Source organism: Rhineura floridana, chromosome 11 (genome assembly GCF_030035675.1).
Source record: "Rhineura floridana isolate rRhiFlo1 chromosome 11, rRhiFlo1.hap2, whole genome shotgun sequence".
Taxonomy (NCBI): domain Eukaryota; kingdom Metazoa; phylum Chordata; class Lepidosauria; order Squamata; family Rhineuridae; genus Rhineura; species Rhineura floridana.
This window is the reverse complement of record NC_084490.1, coordinates 10,701,866-10,722,579: the sequence shown is the minus strand read 5'-3', so window position 1 is coordinate 10,722,579 and position 20,714 is coordinate 10,701,866. Positions and strand designations below refer to the sequence as shown.

At 40.2% G+C, this 20,714-nt stretch overlaps 1 protein-coding gene across 1 annotated transcript; it reads right to left on the bottom strand.

Annotated features, from left to right (window-relative positions):
• Positions 1-297: 297 nt before the first annotated feature.
• Positions 298-20,459, bottom strand: LOC133366169 (vomeronasal type-2 receptor 26-like). The gene is made up of 5 exons (XM_061588959.1): positions 20,296-20,459; positions 9,746-10,037; positions 5,948-6,802; positions 1,692-1,818; positions 298-1,199 (listed from the first exon to the last, which is right to left on the bottom strand). Exons 1-5 carry the CDS (start codon positions 20,355-20,357, stop codon positions 298-300), a joined length of 2,238 nt encoding a protein of 745 aa, XP_061444943.1. The 5' UTR covers positions 20,358-20,459.
• Between the last annotated feature and the right edge of the window lie 255 nt (positions 20,460-20,714).

Genomic DNA, 20,714 nt, shown 5'->3' with positions numbered 1-20,714 from the left:
AGGAGGAAATTCCACAAGCATTGTGATGCTCCATTTCACAGGCTGCATTTATTCCAGGAAGTGGCTCACTACTTCATAGACTGTTCAGTCAATCAATCCAATTTTATTTACAGTCAGCTGGTTACAAACATAAGGTTCAATGCTCAGATGATATAACAAGGATGCATATTAATACATATTGGAAAAAATAAACAAAAATATGAAAATATAATGAAGTAACATAAACATAATCAGTCAATCATGAGTGTTCTGGTCAAAAGAGTCAAAAGAGCCACTACCACATAGATTGTGGTTTCCTCAATGTTGTTTTCTTATTAGCTGCCCCTTATTGTTTAACTCTGGCATCAATACTATGATATAACATTTGGGGAAAAATATACAGGCCAATAACCCAGCACTGGAAGCTAAGATGGAGAAGATCTCCACAGCCACCATGTATTTCCCCTTGGTGCTCAGATAGGTTGGAACAAAGGACACCCAGACACTGCAAAAGACCAACATGGTGAAAGTGATGAATTTGGCTTCATTAAAACTGTCAGGTAACTTTCTGGCTAGGAAGGCTACAGTGAAGCTGACAGTGGCCAGGAAGCCCATAAAACCCAAGACACAGTAGAACATGATGACTGACCCTTCATTACATTCCAGAACAATTTCTTTAGTCATGGAGTGCATGTCCAAGTCTGGGAATGGGGGAGAGGTTGACAGCCACACCATACAAATAAAGGCTTGAAATATGGAGCAGCAAAGAACAATGGAGTTGGCCAGTTGTTTCCTCATCCATCTTCTCATTCTGGACCCTGGTTTGGTGGCCATGAAAGCTACAACTACAATGATGGTTTTAGTCAGCACACAAGAAACTGCCATTGAGAAGATGAGGCCAAAAGTAGTTTGTCGAAGAAGACATGTGATCTTACCAGGTTGGCCAATGAATAGCAAAGTACAAAGGAAGGAGAGCAGGAGGGAGATGAGAAGAATGTAGGTGAGGTTCCTGTTGTTGGCTTTGACTATGGGAGTGTCCTGGTGCTTAATGAAGATCCAAAACACCAAAACTGTGATGAAAGAAAAGGAAAGAGCAAAAATAGTCAGAGTGATCCCCAATGGCTCCTCAAATGACAGGAAAACCAGAGCTTTAGGGATACACATATCCTGGTCACTGTTTGGATAATGGTCTTCTGGACAGTTAAAGCAGTCATCCATGTCTGTAAAATAAAACATTGGTTACAGCCCAGCTCTGTGTTAAAAGCCATGACTACAGGTTGCCAGATTGAAAGAGTTGTTATCAACCTTCTTATACTGAAATCCAGATATTTACCATTATCTCTTTGTTCCCTGCACAAAATATACCAGAATAGTTTCCTGGTTTCTGTCAATTATACATGGCTCATATCCACCAGGAGCCATGCATTCCGTAATGTGGTCCAATTCTATATAGCTCTCTCTCAGACAGGCCCCCTCCCTGCTGAATTTTCAGCATGCATTTCAAGGATTTTCTGATTTTATGGTTGTGATTGATTTTACCCACTGTATGCTTTTTTTAGCATTGTTATGTATACCATTTAGAAACACTGGTGATTAAGCAGTATATTTAAATAGTTGAAATAGCTAACTAACTAACTAAATAATATATATATGGAAGGGCACAAATAAAGCAGCCAATATATGTTACATGCTCTATACATAACATCTCTTACCCTTCTCATTTGATATCTTCCCTTCTGGGCATGGGAGGCAATCATAGCAGCAAAATGGCTTCCCTTCCTTCTTTGACTTTCTGTAACCTGAATGACAGTTGTCATTACACAGAGAAAGTGGCTTTACCTGTCCATAAATAAGACAGGAGAATTTTTACCATTCTAGAGGTAAACAATAGCTTGATGGCATGAAATAATAAACAGCTTCTCAACATACTCATCCCTATCCACTCTTCTCTATTTTTGGAGCACAGTTTGGAATTACAACCTTCTATGTTGTACTCAAATGCCCAGGAACTAATAGCAGATTATCTGCAGGATCTACAGGAATGATTCATTCTTGAAAGGAAGAAAAATCTAGAAAGAAAAGTTGAGGCAACAAGAGGTGAAAGACTGCCATCCATGTGTTGTCTCCAATCTGAGTCTGATGAATTATGTAAAGAGGTGCAATCCTGGAGATCTCATCCCTGTATTACCTGGAGAAAGTTATCATTGTTTATGTAGTGGCTTCTGCTTTTGTATATTTAGTGGTCTCGGCTTGGATAATTTGTAATTGTAAAGTATACGCTCTCTCATTTTTGTATGTTTAGACCCATGATCACCTCTCTTTTTGTTAATTGGGTTCCTGTGACATGGTCTCTTCATACAATATGCCACATTCCAGACATGAAATGTCTACACACACACACACACACACACACACACACACACACCTCCATCCTCCATCTAGACTAGCAAGAGGCACTGTCACAATTTGATCAATCCCAAAATGTGAACCGACTGTACCTGGTTCAAACTCTTGGGCCATATTATGTTATCCTCAGAAATGGTGAACAATTTCTCTGGGGAAGCCTGTGATGTTATCCTTCCAACCTTGACTCTAAGAAAGGACTGGTTTGGAAATGTGATCCAGTTGATAATATCAAACCCAGCTTCTAATGCCCCATTCTGGTCAATGGATACCTTTTCACCAGCACTGTTATTAAATGAGAAATTTCTCAGATAGTGGTAAAGCTAAATTTAAGAATGAGAGAGAAATAGATGAAGTGATGCCGAGATGTGAAAAGATGAAAATATTTTAAACCGTTGTATCTTCATTTGAGCTGGGGCACCTCCCTCATTGGAACCTGGAACACTGCAATGTTTCAGGGCATTTGATGTTCATATAAAGGATATCAGTGAGAGTTGAAGGTTTGCACAGAAGCCTCCAATGAGTTTGACTTTCAGTTTGATTAATTATTATTTTATGACTACTCTACACTGCTTGTGGAGGGAAGAAACATGTTGCCAAAATAAATAGGCTAATTGTTTTTTGTCACTTTGACAGTTTTGTGTGGAAAATGTAGCAGGCAGACAGGGAGAATAGGAAGCACCCTGGGGCACCTTATGTGTCCTACGTTTCAGGACTTTGGGCAAGTTTTGATTTATTTTTATTTTGGAGGCCAACCTTGAAGATGTAGGTCGCCAAGGGAGTCAGGAAGGCCTTCATCTCACCCGAAGAGGCTTGGCTTTGTATATTGAATGGTATATTCACTATCTCCTCCCCTGTCAAGGTAGACATACTCAATAACATAAGGCTTAGTAGCTTGTTAGGTAATGTGGGGAAATAGATTTTACAACTGTGCATTGACACCAAACACAGTTGTAGGCCCAATTTGTAAATCTGGATTAGACCTAATTCTGTCTGGACTGATATGGACCTGATCCAAAAAATATAAATTTCGAGAACTTCCATTGATTTGCATTGGGAAACCATAACAACCATAACTATCTTGTTTTTTCACATAGGGCCAAGACACTTGCAGACATGCTGGGTGCTGAACAGGGGAAAGGGACTGGAATTGATTCGGAAAGGATAGAAAACAAATAGTTGTGAGGCTGGATAGAGTATTGTGAAAGAAACAGAAACAGATCTGAATAAATGTCATTAATTGACATTTATACCTGCTGGGTCCTGGCTCAGGTGGGCTATGCCAGCATAAGTCCCTCAGCCCAGATCAGCCGGGGCTCAGCTGGCCCAGTCTGACCCAGCTGGGGTTCAGACAGCTCAGCCGACATTGGCATAAGTAAACCGGGCATAAGTCCCCAAAAAGGAGGTTCCCATAGTGTGTTGGGGGTATGTCATGGCAGGGGCTGAGGTGAGGCAGTTAGGGCACATTCTTCTTGCAGGCCCCAGTTCAGGTGAAAGTTATGCCCAGAGAAAGGTCAGTCTAAGAAAATAAACTAAGAAGTCAACATACAGGGCTTATTTGAAAGAGCAGGCTTTTACTTTGTTGTCCCTGTGTGCTTCTCTTGGCTGAGCTGGCGTTCAGCCAATTCAGAGGTCCCTGAATGGCGATTGGATGCAGTGGAACTTCACACCAGCTTCTCTAGCTCCAGCACTACTTATGCCGGTTTGGATTGCCCTGCCGAGACAGAACTTCACCTTCCTTCCACCAATCACTGTGATTGGAGAATGTTGGGTGGGGTGAGATTCTAACCCTACAGCTCTCAACAAGCAAAGTAAAAAATGGCCTGATTCAGTTTGGGATTTGGCCAAATCCAGTGCACAGCCCTACTAGATTGCCAAACTCATTTTCCTGTGTAGGTCTGTAACAAAAGTAATCATTGTTCAACTCATTCTGTGATGTCTCTCCTCTTCCTGGTCTGCACCCACAGACTTCCCTTTATCCAGATGCTATATACTGTGTATAGTTTTCTCTGTCATGTTCCTCTTTACTCATCTTTCTTTTCTAAACTAAGCAGTCCCAAACTTTGTAACCTTTCCCCATTGGAGAGATGGTCCAGCACCTTTGTCACTTTGCTTTCCCTTTTCTCAGTTTTTTCTGCTGTATAATACCCTTTGTGATGTGCAGTGACCAGAATCGTATAATATTCCAAGTGTCATTCCACTATAGATTTGTGTAAAGGCATGATGATATTGGGAGTTTTATTTTCAAGGCTCATTGCTAATGATCCCTAACACGGAATTCACCTTTTGCACAGATGCTAAACATTGGGTCAAAATTTTATTTGAGCTATTTGACAAAACCACAAGATCCCTTTCTTGGTCAGTCACCATCAGTTTGGACCCCACTAGTGTATATGTGAAGTTAGATAAGTGCACAGCTTGGAAAAGTTACTTTTTTGAACTACAACTCCCATCAGCCTCAGCCAGCATGGCCACTGGATTGGGCTGATGGGAGTTGTAGTTCAAAAAAGTAACTTTTCCAAGCTCTGGATAAGTGGGATAGAAAGGGGACTGCAGGAAGATGGGGGTTCATGGAAGGCTTGTTGATGGGGTGGGAGCGCTGCAATCACTTGCCATAATGCTCTCAGTGCCATTATCTGGGATGTGGATTTCCCAAATCACTTTGGAATATCTAAGATAGATCCTTTTGTTGTTGTTGTTATAAGAAATAATTGCTTTGCTAAACACTGTGGGCTGTAGGGAAGTCACATTTCAACAGTCTGTTTGTTTGTTTGATTATTAAATCCAGTTGTTAGCTGCCTCAAGGCAGTGTGCAACATATAAAAAAGGAAACAGTATTACATATGAAAACATGAATGTCACATTTATACAAGCTAGTGCTAGGAGTACAAATGGTATTACTGGAAGTGGGGAGAATTGCTGTTCTCAAGTCCTGCTTTGCAGGCTTCCCAAAGGCATAGGTTTGGCCACTGTGAGAACAGGATTCTGGACTAGATGAACCACTGGCCTGAACCAACAGGGCTCTTCTTATGCTCTTATTAGCAGTACTGTTAGTAGTATAAGTAGTAGCAACAGTTTTTTACAAGGTCGTAATAGTAGCAGTTGTAGTACCAGCTATTAATAGGTCCACTACTGCTAGTAGTAGTATCTGCTATAGTACTGGTAGTATCAGCAGAACCTCTGAGGACTTGTTGTTGTCAGCACACAGAGTGTTTTGCTGAAAAATAGGATGGATAATATATTGAAGAATTACAATCAAGACTAGAGAATAAGATTTAACAGACACTCAACATTTCAAGAGGCCAGTTGTGCATTGATTTAGCTTGAGGAGCCTCACAGATGCAGGCAGATGTAATAATATAAGACTGGTAATGCTTAATTATCATTATCAGACAGTATAGTTTAAATGTGATCCAGTGAACTGGCTATTAAATGGCAGGTATGAAAGAAACAGAACTCGGACACCTAGCCATGATAGAGTGACATATTTCTGTACAGTCTAGGGACTGTTGCTGAACCCATAGATAAAACAAGCTCTCCTGCATGAGTGTTGTCAGGATGTTACCTGCCATGACTGTTGATTCAGAAGCTTCCATCGTCCTTCATCCACCATTGCTTTGTTTTTGAACTTGGATGAATGCATAGCATGCAAACCTTCTGCCACTACATGGACAGCATTGTAGATGCTGTAGCTGTGGCCAGTCATCCTCATCTCAAAAAGTGACTGAGGAAGAGACTCCAGATTCTCCTCCCCAGTGCAAATTTCCCCAGCTGTCTCTTCTAAGGTTGAACTGGCAAAAGAACATCCAAATGCCTTTTCCCAGAAGACCCCGATAAAGCCATCATCTCTTCCCATAGTAGGGTTTCTTGTCTTTAGAAATTTCTGGAATCCTAAAAGATCCTTTGAGTGAATTGCCAAGGATATAGCACCATGGATAAAGTGGATGTCCCAACTTCTTTGCAAGCCAAGTGATGTAAAATCCACCTGGGCTGTCATAACCCAGATTTTTGTTTTCATGGGTACTTCCTCAAAATTTGATAGGTGGAGCAACATTCTTAAAACAATAATAGTCTGAATTTCACCATTTACAACCACTGCAGTGGCAGAGCTTCCCATAACAATGCTAATCGTTTGGAAGCCTTCCCACACCATTTCATTAATTCCACTAGAAAATGTTAGTTGTGGGAATCTTTCTATGAAATCAAAGCAGATGCCTTTCTGGGAGAAAATGGGAAGTACATTTTCTCTGAATCTCTCTCCACTGTCATCATTTATGAAAAGCATTCCAATCCATGTCCACTGGAAATGCAACAGTAGCTTGACAATCCCCATATACTGATTATCTCCATATGGGAACATCTGGCGGAGAAAAACTCCATAGGTTTCATCACTCGTCACTGGAGCAGAGCCATATGTGAGCTAAAGAAAATAAAAACAAAAGTCGTTGACATGATAGGGATATTTCCAAAATAAAATGTGTGTATGTTTACTGATTGGTTTGCCATATTGTGAACCTTGGCCACCTTGGCCACCAGAACTGAGATTCAAGCCAGAGGTCAATGCACATTTGTTAGCCAGGAAAATTCAAAATCTTCTTGGTCCATATAAGGAATTAGAAAGCCAGAAACGTACAAAATTCTGGGATGAGAGGGTCTTTACTCCATGGATGGTCCATCTGCAGCAGAGCTGCCATATGTGGCTTAGTGGGATTCTCTGGCATGCTTGCACAAGAACCTAAAGGCTATTGGGCCTGGAGCCACATAGAACTAGTCCTACACTTCACCTGTATCCAAGGCTAGAGGCAAGAGCCGACCAAAGCATGGTGATCTGCTTATGTGCTGTAGTAAGCTTTGCAATGACACTGTCCTCCTATTCCATACATAACATATATCATACTTGCCATAACCATTGCTCAGTGATTCTGTAACAGAATGTTATTCTCCCCTCCCTTTCTTCTTTATATCATTTTTTTAAAAAAACTTTTGAAACATTATAGTAAGGATGATTTGCATCTAAAAGTCTTTCTGGAAGTTTCACAATGAGACCTATTATTGCTGCACCAAACACTCTTGCTGGGAATCAGTTAACAACCTTATGCTTCATATAAGTGCTATATTCAGGAACCAGTGGACTGAATCCACCCAAGCCTTTAGAGTTATCTAACTTGGAGGTTACCAGAGCAGGGATCACTGTGCTGATGACATGATCTAGACTACAGGTCAGTTACACTAATCAATCCCATACCTCTCTGGATACTGCCTTCCAGGACAAGCAACTGACATTCTATCTTCGCCTGTCATTAACACCACATTCTGTTTTGTGTGAAGAAGGGTGAAACATTTCAAGGTCTTTATGATTCATTCTGCTACTTGATCTCTAGGTGATTCTCATTTCAAACTCAACTCCACTTGTTGCCTTTATATCCAACCATGACTAGAAAAAGCTAATAATTGCAAGACTCCAGGTCTATCTGCAGAAACATGATACAGTCATTCACTGCTTTTATCCCATAAGTAACTGCATGATTCCCAAGAGAAAAAATATTTGAAAATAGCTTTACTCAGAGCAAACCCACTGAAATGAATGGACCTGAGTTGGTCACATCCATTAATTTCAATGGGTCTCTCTACAGTGAATAAACCTAGCATTGACTACAATCTGGTGCATATTTTGTAGTGCAGGATGCACTCTGCTTCCCCAACCATTTTCCCTATCATGGCACATGCAGACCCCTCTGAATCCCCTGATGATTTCAGCATTCCTCTTCCCAGGAATACAGGGGTTTGGGCTGGAGAGGGATGAGTGAAGTGGCATTATTCATTCCACTTTCCTGTCAGTTCCAGAACATCCAGTACTTTATGAGCATCAAAGAACTTAACATGAGTTTGCAATAAGAATTAACAGGCCAGCATAGTTTCACATATGCTCAAGCATAGGCTGGTCCTGTCCTGATTTGTTTTGGGGCTTTTTCCCCCTCATTTAAAAAGAAATGCATGGACAATTCACATTTAGATTATACATAGTTCCCCATAAAGTATAGTTTTTGTCTGCATTTTTTCATGCTTCTATCCTGCACAACACAGTGATTGATTGAGTATATAAGGGGTGAGATTATCTTTCAGGGATCCTGGTTCCAAGCTGTATAGGGCTTTGTAGGCCAGTGTCAGCACCTTGAACTTATTTTAGTAACTAACTGACATCCATTGCAATTATTTCAGTAGCAGAGTAGTATAGTGATGATAATCTGCCCTGATGAGTAGTCGCACTGCTGCATTTTGTGGTTAAGGTGCTGGACTGTGACCTGGAAGACCAGGGTTCAAATCCCCACACAGCCATGAAGCTCACTGGGTGACCTTGGGCCAGTCACTGCCTCTCAGCCTCAGAGGAAGGCAATGGTAAACCACCTCTGAATACCGTTTACCATGAAAATCCTATTCATAGGGTCGTCATAAGTCGGTATCGACTTGTAGGCAGTCCATTTCCATTTCCACAGTTTCTGAGCCAACTTCAAGGGCATGCACGCAATGCCCTACATATTTTAATCATAACACTTTCAGTCTCCAGTATCACTGGCAAAATCATGTCTAAAAGGCTAAGGAGGTGGCAAAGAGCTTGCTAAACTCAGTAGCAGTCAGTACGGTGCCATAGGCAGGGTGGCAATGATTGCCTGCCTTCCCAAACTATGAGTGTTGCTGCCAGTTCATGAGATGGAGAAGGGAAGGTATGAGGTGTGTGGAGCTCAGCAAAGTGCAGAAACTATGGTAGGAGCTTCGAACTGGCTTCATCATTGCACCTGCATCTGCACTGAGCTCCCTGCATCTCACCCCTCACTAGGGATGCGGGAGAATTTCAATTCACAATTAAAGCTGAATGTATCAAATTCTCACTCAATAACAGTATCAGAACCCAAACATGCCATCCTTTAAAATTCATACTAATCCAAACTTTGTGGTGTAGTTCTTCAACCAAAGTTTGCAAAAATGCATACATTAAGGGAAAATGTGCATGAAAATGAATGCATTAGTGAAAAATTCATTATATTAGGATAAATTGCTTGCAGAAATGTGCACATCAGTCAAAACTTGACACAAAATGTGTTCAGGAGAAAATTGCACTAAAATGATGAAGAGTTCTCATGAGGATTTTTTTAAAATCGCAAATTGCTGCAGAACTGAATTTAAGATTGGAAAAATTGGAAAGTGATAGAACTGGAACTGACAGATGTTTCCATACCTACCCCTTACCCTCTCAGAATTGGCAGCAGTGCATATTGTTTAGAAGGCAGATCAGCAATGCCACCCCACCTACGCTACTCCACCAACCACTATTAGCTAAACTCCTATGCTTCATAGTATATCTTACCTGGGGAACCTTGTAAATGCAGAATATGGTTGCCATGTAGAGACAGATGTCAGAATTGGGTCCCCCAATGACAGTGATCAGATTATCTTGTATGTCACACTTGTAGTTAGGTATGAATCTTCCCCGTGTGGAGAGAAGTTCCATTGAGGCGAGATACGTCCATCTTGCATGGAAATTGCTATTATAGATGTGGAAGCCTAGGGTGATATTGGGCAAGATCCCGGGATTTTCATTGATCTCCTTCACAGCAAATTCCAAGGCCAGAATGTGCTGGTAGCTCTGAGTTAGTACACTGCAATGAGAAATAAATGATGCATCATAGTTCATCTTCAAAACAAATTCTTCCAAATGCTTTAAAGAAAGAGACTTAGGATATGGGTTTTCTTCCTGAAATTACTGTGCTGAGAATTTTCTCATTGTCAAAATACAGTAGGGTAGGGTACCTTCTTAGGAATGTAGACTATGATGCAGAGACAATATATCTTTTCTGGTTTTCTGAAAATAAAGTAAATTGCATCAGCTTGCCTGACAATATATATATATATATAATATATAAATACAAACAAGCAAGCAAACAATTACAACACAACAATAGATTTCCTTACATGGTATTGTCAAACGCCTCATGTGAAGGATTTTTTCCAAAGGTGATTGGATTGGAAATTATATAAAGCTGAGATATAATGCCAGCAATGATAAAATCCCCTGCATGATAATACTTATGATGAATAGGAATAGGGTGACTGGTGGTGCATCTAACAGTAGCAGCACTATGTACCATTGGGGGCAGCAACACTAATACCAATATCACAAATGTCACCATCTTGCCTGAATACCTTCCTTCAAGATGCCATTTCACCTGTTCCTACACCAAAGATTTCCGTTGTTTGAGCTGGACAACTTGATTTTAATAATAATATTAATAAGTTGGTCTTATTTAAAACCAGAACTATACAATGGAAAGTATCAGAGGACAAACAGGTACAACCTTCGCTGCCTCTATCTCCACCTCTGCATGACACCTGAGATGTTAATAGCATTACTCAAACTTGGTTAACAGTTATGGAAGTGGTACTTGAATTCTCTGGGGACTTCAAGAAGAAATAGAAGTAGTCATCATTCACTTGGTAATTACAGGGAAGATAACTGACACAGAATTACTAGTTCTGAAAGTAATTGCAAAAGAAAACATGTTTATCACAACTTGAGAGAAGTCTCTCCTGCTCCTGTTCAGTGGGACCAGCCTGGCTTGTAATGATCCATGGTAAGAAATTATAACCTGATAGACAGGCCTTGAAAAATAAATACTAGCAGCAAAGAGGAAGCACCTTTCAAGGCCTGTACTCTTGCACAAGTTCTAAACTGGGACACTTTCCTCCAAAATGCAACTCTTTAAAATATGAATGAAAAATTCAGTTGTGCTAGGGTTGCCAGGCTCAGGGCTGAGATTGATCCTATATCTTTAGGAGAAGAGAAGAGAAGAGAAGAGAGAAGAGAAGAGAAAGTCAGCCAAGTGCAGGTGTTCTTGCAACATTGTAATGGGAAAAATGTAAATGGGAAGGTGGCATTGTCCCTTTCCCCTTCACAACTTTTAAAGATACAGAAGACCTCTTGGAGGCTGGGCCTGGCAACCAAGCGGTCTTGTGTATCTTTAAAAGTTGTGCAGGGGGAAGGGAGAATTCCACCTTGTGGTTTTTCCCATTACAGTGTTGCTAGAACACCTGCACTTGGCTGACTTTCTCTTCTCCTAAAGATACAGGATCAGTCTCAGGTCCTGAACCTGGCAACCCTAGTAGTCACAGATGACTCTGCGTGGGTTTTTACTGTACATTACATTTTGAATTGCTAATGTAACCACATTTTTCTTCAGCTTCACTAAAATAAAACAATTTGTTGATAATTCATCAGAGTGATATTCCAGAAATGAGTACATTTGGCAGCAGTGTGTGTGTGTGTGTGGGGTGGATGTCCATAAAAGGTTGCAGAGACAAGTTTATTAAACACAAATGCCAATGAATATAAAACTGATATTTTATATTATTATTACATACTCTCAAGCAGCCTAAAATATACTGATGTAGATAATTTGCTGACCATTCATCCCCACCCTAATTCTCTTTAGTATTTTAACAATAGCACATTGACTGTGCAGTCCTATGCTTGTTTAGTCACAACTAAGCTCCAGAGAGTTCAATAGGACTTAATCCCAGGTAAGTATGCATAGGATTGCAGCCTGTAGCTGAGAGTTAATGGAGATACTACCTGTGATAACTTGAGGGACTGATCTACTTAGGGCCCTGTCAAAGCGGAGTCAGAGGTTACCAAGATGAAGCAAGACTCTCCCAACTCTCCAGTCTTCCCAATCTGCAAACCCCCTCTCTCTTCCCTTTAAGCAACACTTACAGGTGGCAATGGTGGTGCTCAGGACACACAGGAAGAGGGAAGGAGGGAGTTTTCTCCTTCCTCTTCCTCTCTGGTATGCTGAAAGCATACAAGGAAGAAAGTCCCTAGTAGTCTGTGGGGATGTAGATGCTATAGCTTTTTAGAAATCTCTCTTGGGTGGGAGACCTCTGGAGTGAGGTGGGACCAGAATGTAAGCTGGTCATTTCCCAGCACAAATACAAAGGAAGAGGAAAGTTGTCCATCACTACTCCAGACAGTGATAATCAGATCTCATCAATTGGCAAAAGAACAGATTTCAGCATAGACGCTGTCTACTTCCATTTGTCTATACCAATTTTGAACTTATATTTAACAAGCATGCCCCCCCATCCCCTGCATGGCATATAACCCATGATTCCCCCCTTCATCTTCTTCTTCTTCTTTGGTAAAAAAAATGCAGGTGCCATTATACATATCTTGAAAACCATGCTGTGGGTGACAGCACAAAACAGTTGCCTTGGCAGCAAAAAAGGAGAGGTGATGGTACTCCATACCAGTGAATACTGTCACAAAAAGCACTGTATATACTTAAGCAATTTTGACACTGGGAATAATTTAAATGGGGGCGGAAGTCTCTTCCCGGAGATCTGACAAGCATCTTTGGTTGTATTTTTCTTGTAGCAATTAAAACTATTTTTACTGGACCTTAAATTTAAACAAAATCTGCTCAGTTATTCTCCATTTGTACCACTTAGATACAAAAATGCTGGAGGTTTAAAAAGTAAGGTTTTTAAGAGAATGAATGATGTAGCTAATGTGCTATCCTATTGAGAAAGGCACCTTAAGAAGATAAACCTGTAACAAAGAACAATAAATAATGGCATGAAATTGAGACATTAAAACTTATTTGTTTTATTTTATTTGACAGGATTGATAGATCACCTGGTGCCTAAAGACAATAAATTTGTTATGAGTAGTTCCACACCGGGGGTCTCACTACAGAAAAAGGCATCTCAGTTTTGACACAAAGCTCACACCAGATGGCAGTGCTATTTCAAGAACAGCAAAATTATTTATTTCAAGTACTTATATACTGGTCCTTCACCAGTGCTTTGAAATAATATGCAATTTCATATCATAAGCCACGTTATTTATAAGAACTTATTAGAATTGGTTTAGTGTATTCTTATTTCTCCTTATTAACATATCTTTGTTCAGCTCAGGTCTCAGGATAATGATATAGCATTTGGGGAAAAAGATGTAGCCCAGTAACCCAGCACTGGAGGCCAAGATGGAGAAGATCTTCACAGCCACTGTATATTTCCCCTTTGTGCTCAGGTACGTTGGGATGAAGGACAGCCAAACACTGCAGAAGACCAACATGCTGAAGGTGATAAACTTGGCTTCATTGAAACCATCTGGTAACTTCCTGGCTAGGAAAGCCACAGTGAAGCTGACAAAAGCAAGTACACCCATAAAACCCAGAACAGAATAAAACATGGTAACAGACCCTTCATTACATTCTAATACAATTTCTTCAGGCATTGAGTTCATGTCAAATTCTGGAAATGGGGGAGAGGTTGCTAGCCATGCAGTACAAATAGTAGTTTGAACAAGGAAACAGAAAATAATGATTGTGTTAGCTACTTGTTTCCCCACCCATTTCCTCATGCTAGAGCCAGGCTTGGTAGCCATGAAAGTCAGAACTACAACAATGGTTTTGGCCAACACAGAAGATACAGCAACTGAGAAGATGACACCAAACATTGTTTGTCGAAGTAGACACATCACCTTCTGAGGCTTTCCAATGAATAACAAAGAAGAAAAGAAAGAGAGCAGGAGGGAGATGAGGAGAGTGTAGGTGAGGTCCCTGTTGTTGGCTTTGACTATGGGGGTGTCCTTGTGCTTAATGAAGATCCAAAACACCAAAGCTGTGACAGAAGAAAAGGAAAGGGCAACAATGGCCCAACTGATCCCCGTAGGTTCTTCATAAGACAAGAAGTGTATTCGTTTGGGAATGCAAAAAACCTTCTCATTGTTCGGATATTGTCCTTCTGGACATCGAAAGCAGTCGTCCATGTCTGAAAACAAAACACATTTTTCTATATATAGAAGCCCAAAGTATAGTTTATTACAGTAGATAAGCTGCTTGATCAAAATATGAAGGAGAAGGGTGCCATCCCCACAAGACCCTATAAGCATGCATTCATGTTCCAAGGGCAACCAAGGTTGTTGGCCTCCTAGAAAACCCATCACTGAAGTTACTTCTCTCATTGGAGAACCATTGTAGCAGAGAGGTCAGAGTGTAAGACTAGATCTGTTGAGATCCAAAAAGAAGTCTATCAGCCTTGAAGCGCTCTGTGTGATCTTGAACCAGTCACTACCTCTCAGGTTAACCCATCACAAACAATTTATATGAGGTTACATCTGTACTGGGGTGGAGGAGCTGTGAAACCTTGGTTGTACATGTAATAAATATCACAAACAAGTGTCTTTATCTTGAAATACTGGCTTAGCTATTGTCCTGTGCCAAAAAAAATAATTCTTCCACTTATTTTTTCCAGTGTTCTCCTTCAGTTAATGAGAAAATGATTTTGATTTTGAAAAATATCAAGAGAAAAAATCAATGAAATCTTCAGATATTGTGCATGTGCTTTGTTGTTGCACTTATCTTACTTTAAATATGATTTCCACTTTATCTGCATTTATTGTAACACTTGCTTAGTTTCAGTTAAGTGATGTGCTATACACAAGAGCATGTACATGAAAGTAGTTTGATTAAACTGTGTTATTTTGTCAGCAATCACCACTGGACTATGAAAAACCTGTTAGGGAAGGGCAATGAATGGCTTATTAACTGGTAACCCCCTCTAGGATGCACACCTTAACATGGTGAGGGGGTTTGAGAGTGCTGAAGAAGCAGAGAGCAATGCCATCATGAGTCTAGACCAAGAGGCTAGACTCCTAGCAGGGGCATCCAAGGCGGAATGGTCAAAGGTGAAACACCAGACTAAGATGCATCCAAACTCAGAGGAAGGCAATGGTAAACCACCTCTGAATACCTCTTACCATGAAAACCACATGAACAGAGTATCCAAAATCCAATACGAGATAGTGCTGGAAGATGAGACCCCCAGGTCAGAAGGCACTCACCGAGCTACTGGGGAAGAACAACTGACAAGTCCGAGTAGCACTGTGACTAATGATGCAGCTGGGTCAAAGCCGAAAGGAAGCCCAGAGGCTGATGCACACAGATGAAAGTCCGGAGTTGTACAATGCACACAATAGGAACATGGAATGTGAGAAACATAAACCAGGGAAAGTTAGAAATTGTCAAGCAAGAAATGGAATGTATCAACATTACAATACTTGGCGTAAGTGAATTAAAATGGACAGGAATGGGACATTTTCAATCAGACAACTACAAAATATTTTATGCAGGAAATGAGAAATTAAGAAGAAATGGGGTTGCTTTAATACTGAGAAGTGATGTAGTAAAAGTAATTAGGAGCTACAACGCAAGGTCTGAGCGAGTTATATCAATGAGATTAAACGGGAAACCTATTAACAAAACCATCATCCAAGTCTACGCTCCAACATCAAATGCAGAAGAAGAGGAATTGGAAAGTATGCAGAAGTGCAGAAAGAAATTGATCACACACCAAAACAAGATGTGCTGATAATCATGGGGGACTGAAATACAAAAGTAGGGAACAGAGAAGAACTAGGAATTATGGGGAAATGGGGCTTAGGAGACAGAAATGAAGCAGGAGAAAGACTTATTGAATTCTGTGAAGCCAATGATTTGTTTCTTGTGAACACATTTTTGAGCAACCAAAAATATGACTGTACACGCGGACATCACCAAATGTCCACTGGATTGAGCTGATGGGAGTTGTAGTTCAAAAAAGTAACTTTTCCAAGCTCTGATCTAGCCCAGCATCCTGTTCTCACAGTGGCCAACCCGATGCTGATGGGAGGCTTGCAAATGAGACCTGCTTGCAACTCTCCCCACTTGTGATTCCTCAACAACTGGCTTTCACAGGCATCCTACTGGAGGTAGTACTCTGCCATCATGCCTAGTAGCCATTAGTTTTGTTCTCCATGGAGACCATCCTAGGATTAAGCTGCTTTATGTTGCTTTTCTTTAGTTCCGTTATCTCCAATGATCCAAACTTTACATAGTGATATCATTGCTGTCTTTTGATTGCAACATTTTTCTTTACTGTTTTTATTTATGCATTTCTTTTGTGCCATTTTGGAAATAAACTTTAACACGACATTTCATAAATGCAGGCATCTCTCCACAACAGACCAAGGACAAAACTAAATTTGGGACAAAATTCCATTTGCCGTCATGCAGTAGAATTAGCCAGCGTGGGACCTACTTTTCAGAAAGCTAGTTGTATTTACTAGTACTGCTGTTATTACTCATTATGTGCTGAAAATTTTCACCCTGTTCTAGAATTGAGCAGTGCTGAGGGATGATCAGAATTTCAAGCCTCTAAATCTCGAAAGCTCAGTGATGAATTATTGTGGGTAGCTTCAGTACCAATGAAAGGAATAGCCAGTGCAGGGAAACCCACAACTCTATATTGGAAATACACAGAAAATTCTAATCATGAAAAATCAATGTCACTTCTGAGCAGAATTATCTAAACTCAAGTCTGACTCAGAAACTATTTTTATCACTGCTTTCCAAGGCTACATTGATTGCTCCTAGTAATTCACAAAAATACTTTGGCATAAATGGATGTCCCATTTCTGTTGGTGTCATTTTTGCATTTCTTTAACTCCTAAGTCTATTCCTTTCCATTTTCACATTAATCTATGAAATTCATATGATAATTTGCATTTAAACATTTATTTAAATGCATATTTTCAGTGCATTTTCTCATTGAAGTGTGCTTCTAAATTTATCTCAAAATATGCATTTTAAAATGTATTTTTCACACTTGTTTTTGAGCCAACACCTGTGGCACAAATTTCAGAGCCATTGACAATTTGATATTATAGAGTTGGAAAAGGTTCAGAAGAGGGCAACCAGAATGATCAAGGGGATGGAGCGACTCCCTTATGAGGAAAGGTTGCAGCTTATGGGGCTTTTTAGTTTAGAGAAAAGGCGGGTCAGAGGAGACATGATAGCAATGTATAAAATTATGCATGGCATTGAGAAAGTGGATAGAGAAAAGTTCTTCTCCCTCTCTCATAATACTAGAACTCGTGGACATTCAAAGAAGCTGAATGTTGGAAGATTCAGGACAGACAAAAGGAAGTACTTCTTTACTCAATGCATAGTTAAACTATGGAATTTGCTCCCACAAGATGCAGTAATGGCCACCAGCTTGGACGGCTTTAAAAGAAGATTAGACAAATTCATGGAGGACAGGGCTATCAATGGCTACTAGCCATGATGGCTGTGCTCTGCCACCCTAGTCAGAGGCAGCATGCTTCTGAAAACCAGTTGCCGGAAGCCTCAGGAGGGGAGAGTGTTCTTGCACTCGGGTCCTGCTTGCGGGCTTCCCCCAGGCACCTGGTTGGCCACTGTGAGAACAGGATGCTGGACCAGATGGGCCACTGGCCTGATCCAGCAGGCTCTTCTTATGCTCTTATGTTCTTATGATGGAGAGCTTGCGTCCTGATCCAAACATTAGTCTAGGAAATGCATATCTGGTCAGTTAAGAGCAAAAATCATAAAGATCCATTTCCTTACGTATCTCTCATGTGTGTAATTTTAATCAAAGAAACAGTCACTTGTAAGCAGCACAAAGAGAACATAGAATTAATACATTTCTTGTATGAATAGCTTCCCATAAAATATAGGAATAATAGAACATGTAATAACTGTATCAGTACAAACGTCATTCCAACCCCAAAACTGCAAATGTCCTGACCTAGTTCATGAGAGTAATGGTGACTTTTTGGACTGTTAGATTACAATAGGACAGAATTCTGCTAAACCAACAAAGCAAATAGCCTAGTTCAGCTACCATAACAGATTGTACAATCTCTCTCATGCACAGCATTGTTTAAAAAAACACATGAACAACCCTGAAAGATCAAATGACATGCAAGGATTCATTTCCATTTAATACAGTTCCACACACCTACTGTATCTCTAGGAAGTACTTTAATAACAACTAACACTCCTTACAAAACGAGACTTGGAAAACTGGATCTGCTAGGGGGAAAAGAAACTGCTGAAAACTATTATGAAAGAGGGAAAGTGATGAAGGGGATGACAATGATAAGAACAAGTTTTATTAATGTTAAGTTTTAGTCGTTGCCTCATGCAGCTAAGAAGTAGAAAATATAAAACTTTAAAAACAGTACAGTCATCATCACCATAAACGATAAAACAGCAGCCACCAAAATAATATGAAAACAAGTGAAAATAAGCATATGGGCCAAGATCAGGGGCTTTTTAGTTTAGAGACAAGGTGAGTAAGAGGCAACATGATACAAGTGTATATAATTATGCGTAGCATGGAGAAAGTGGATAGAGAAAAGTTTTTCTCCCTCTCTCATAACACCAGAACTCATGGACATCCAATGAGACTGATTGTTGGAAGAATCAGGACAGGCAAAAGGAAGTACTTCTTCATGCAGCATGTAATTAAACTACGGAATTCATTTCCACAGGACGCAGTGATGGCCACCAACTTGGATGATTTTAAAAGACAATTTCATGGAGGATAAGGCTGTCAGTGGCTACTAAACCTGATGGCTATGCTCTGCCTCAACAGTTGGAAGCACTATGCTTCTGAATAGGAACCAATGACCTAGAGAGGTAGTGGGCTCTCCGACACTGGAGGCATTCAAGAGGCAGCTGGACAGCCATCTGTCGGGAATGCTTTGATTTGGATTCCTGCATTGAGCAGGGGGTTGGACTCGATGGCCTTATAGGCTCTACTGTTCTATGATTCTATGGTTCTATGAATACCAGTTGCTGGAAACTGCAGGAGGGGACAGTGCTTTTGCACTCAGATCCTGCTTGAGGTGTTCCCATAGGGATCTGGTTGGCCGTAATGAGAACAGGATGCTGGCCTAAAGGGGCCATTGGCCTGATCTAGCAGGCTCTTCTTATGTTCTTATATTGTGTGAATCCAGATTTGCTACTGAGGATCAGAAGGATTGCTTCTGTTTGCAGAACAGGCTCTGATCTAGCGGAGGATCACACTTTAAGAAGGGGGAATCATCTTTAGCCAATTCCCCCATCTCCTTTAGCCCCTAGCTACAGACTGTAGTCAGCCTGAGGATCAATTAAAAGGAATATTTGGGACATGGAAACTATAGTGGAAATACATTGTTAGTTCTTACAATGAAATATGAATTTCGCCTCAGCAGATAACTGTTCAATGGTGGATCTTTTAACGTCAGAAACTGCTTTTATCAATGTTTGTCAAGGCTACATTGATTGCTACCAGTAATTAACAAAAAACACATCAGGATGGATGGATCAATCTGTTTCCAGATTGTGTCATTTCTGCATGTGTTCACTCATAAGTCCAATTCTTTCCCATTTTTCATATTAATTTGTGGAATCCAGGAGATTCCACTGAATTCTGGAGGGACACCTAACCCTCTAGACCTGATTTTCTGGAGACAGAAGGTGCTTCAGGAGAAGGGGGAAATTGTCAAAAAAATCTTCCAGTGGGAGCATACTCTGAGCAAGGTAAGTCTGAATCTAACATAATAACAATAAATGATAATAGATAAAATGTGGAGGAGGAGGATGTAGAATAATGGCAAGGGATGGTGATGATTATGATAAAATACAGCTACAGCTATCTGCAATTAAAATACATAGGGTATATGTATGTATGTGTGTGTGTGTATATATATAATGCTACTCCTACTCAGAGTAGATCCATTGAAATTAATGGACATGACTTAGCATTAATTTCAATGGGTCTACTCTAAGTAGGATTTAGCTGATTACCACCCATAGTTAAAGAACTACATTAAAACATCCATCATTAAAATATATATGTCTACCCAGGTGTATCTATCTACACCTAATAGGAAAAAATTGATTGACAACCAATCCAAATTAATACATTGAAGATAAAGATTATTTATATAGTTATATATTTATATTTATCTGTATATAAATATATAGACCTATATTTAATTTAAAAACATAACAAAAACCCTGAAGCTCTTACAAGTAATCATTAATGAGTTCAAGTGAAGGATGTTGGTCAAAGGTTATTTCACTAGAAAACATGAAGAACTGAGAAATGATGCCAGCAATTATGAGGTCTCCTGACTGGTAATACTTGTGAAGAATCGAAAGAGGGTCATTGATGTTGCATTTAGCGATGGGAGCATTGCATGACATCTGAGGCAGCAATGCTAATATCCACACAGGTAACAACAGCATCTTACATGGAAATGTCTTGAAGTGCATTAGTTTTTCTATTCCCCGGTCATCATTCACGTATTCCTGAGTAGCAGAGCCTGATTTGAACGAGGACTCATTTGGCTTATAGAAGGTTTATTCAGTGAAAAGAACAGAGTACAATGACCCTGTGTCTCTCTGTCCCCAGCTCTGCATGTATCAGTCCATATTTACAGCAGCTAT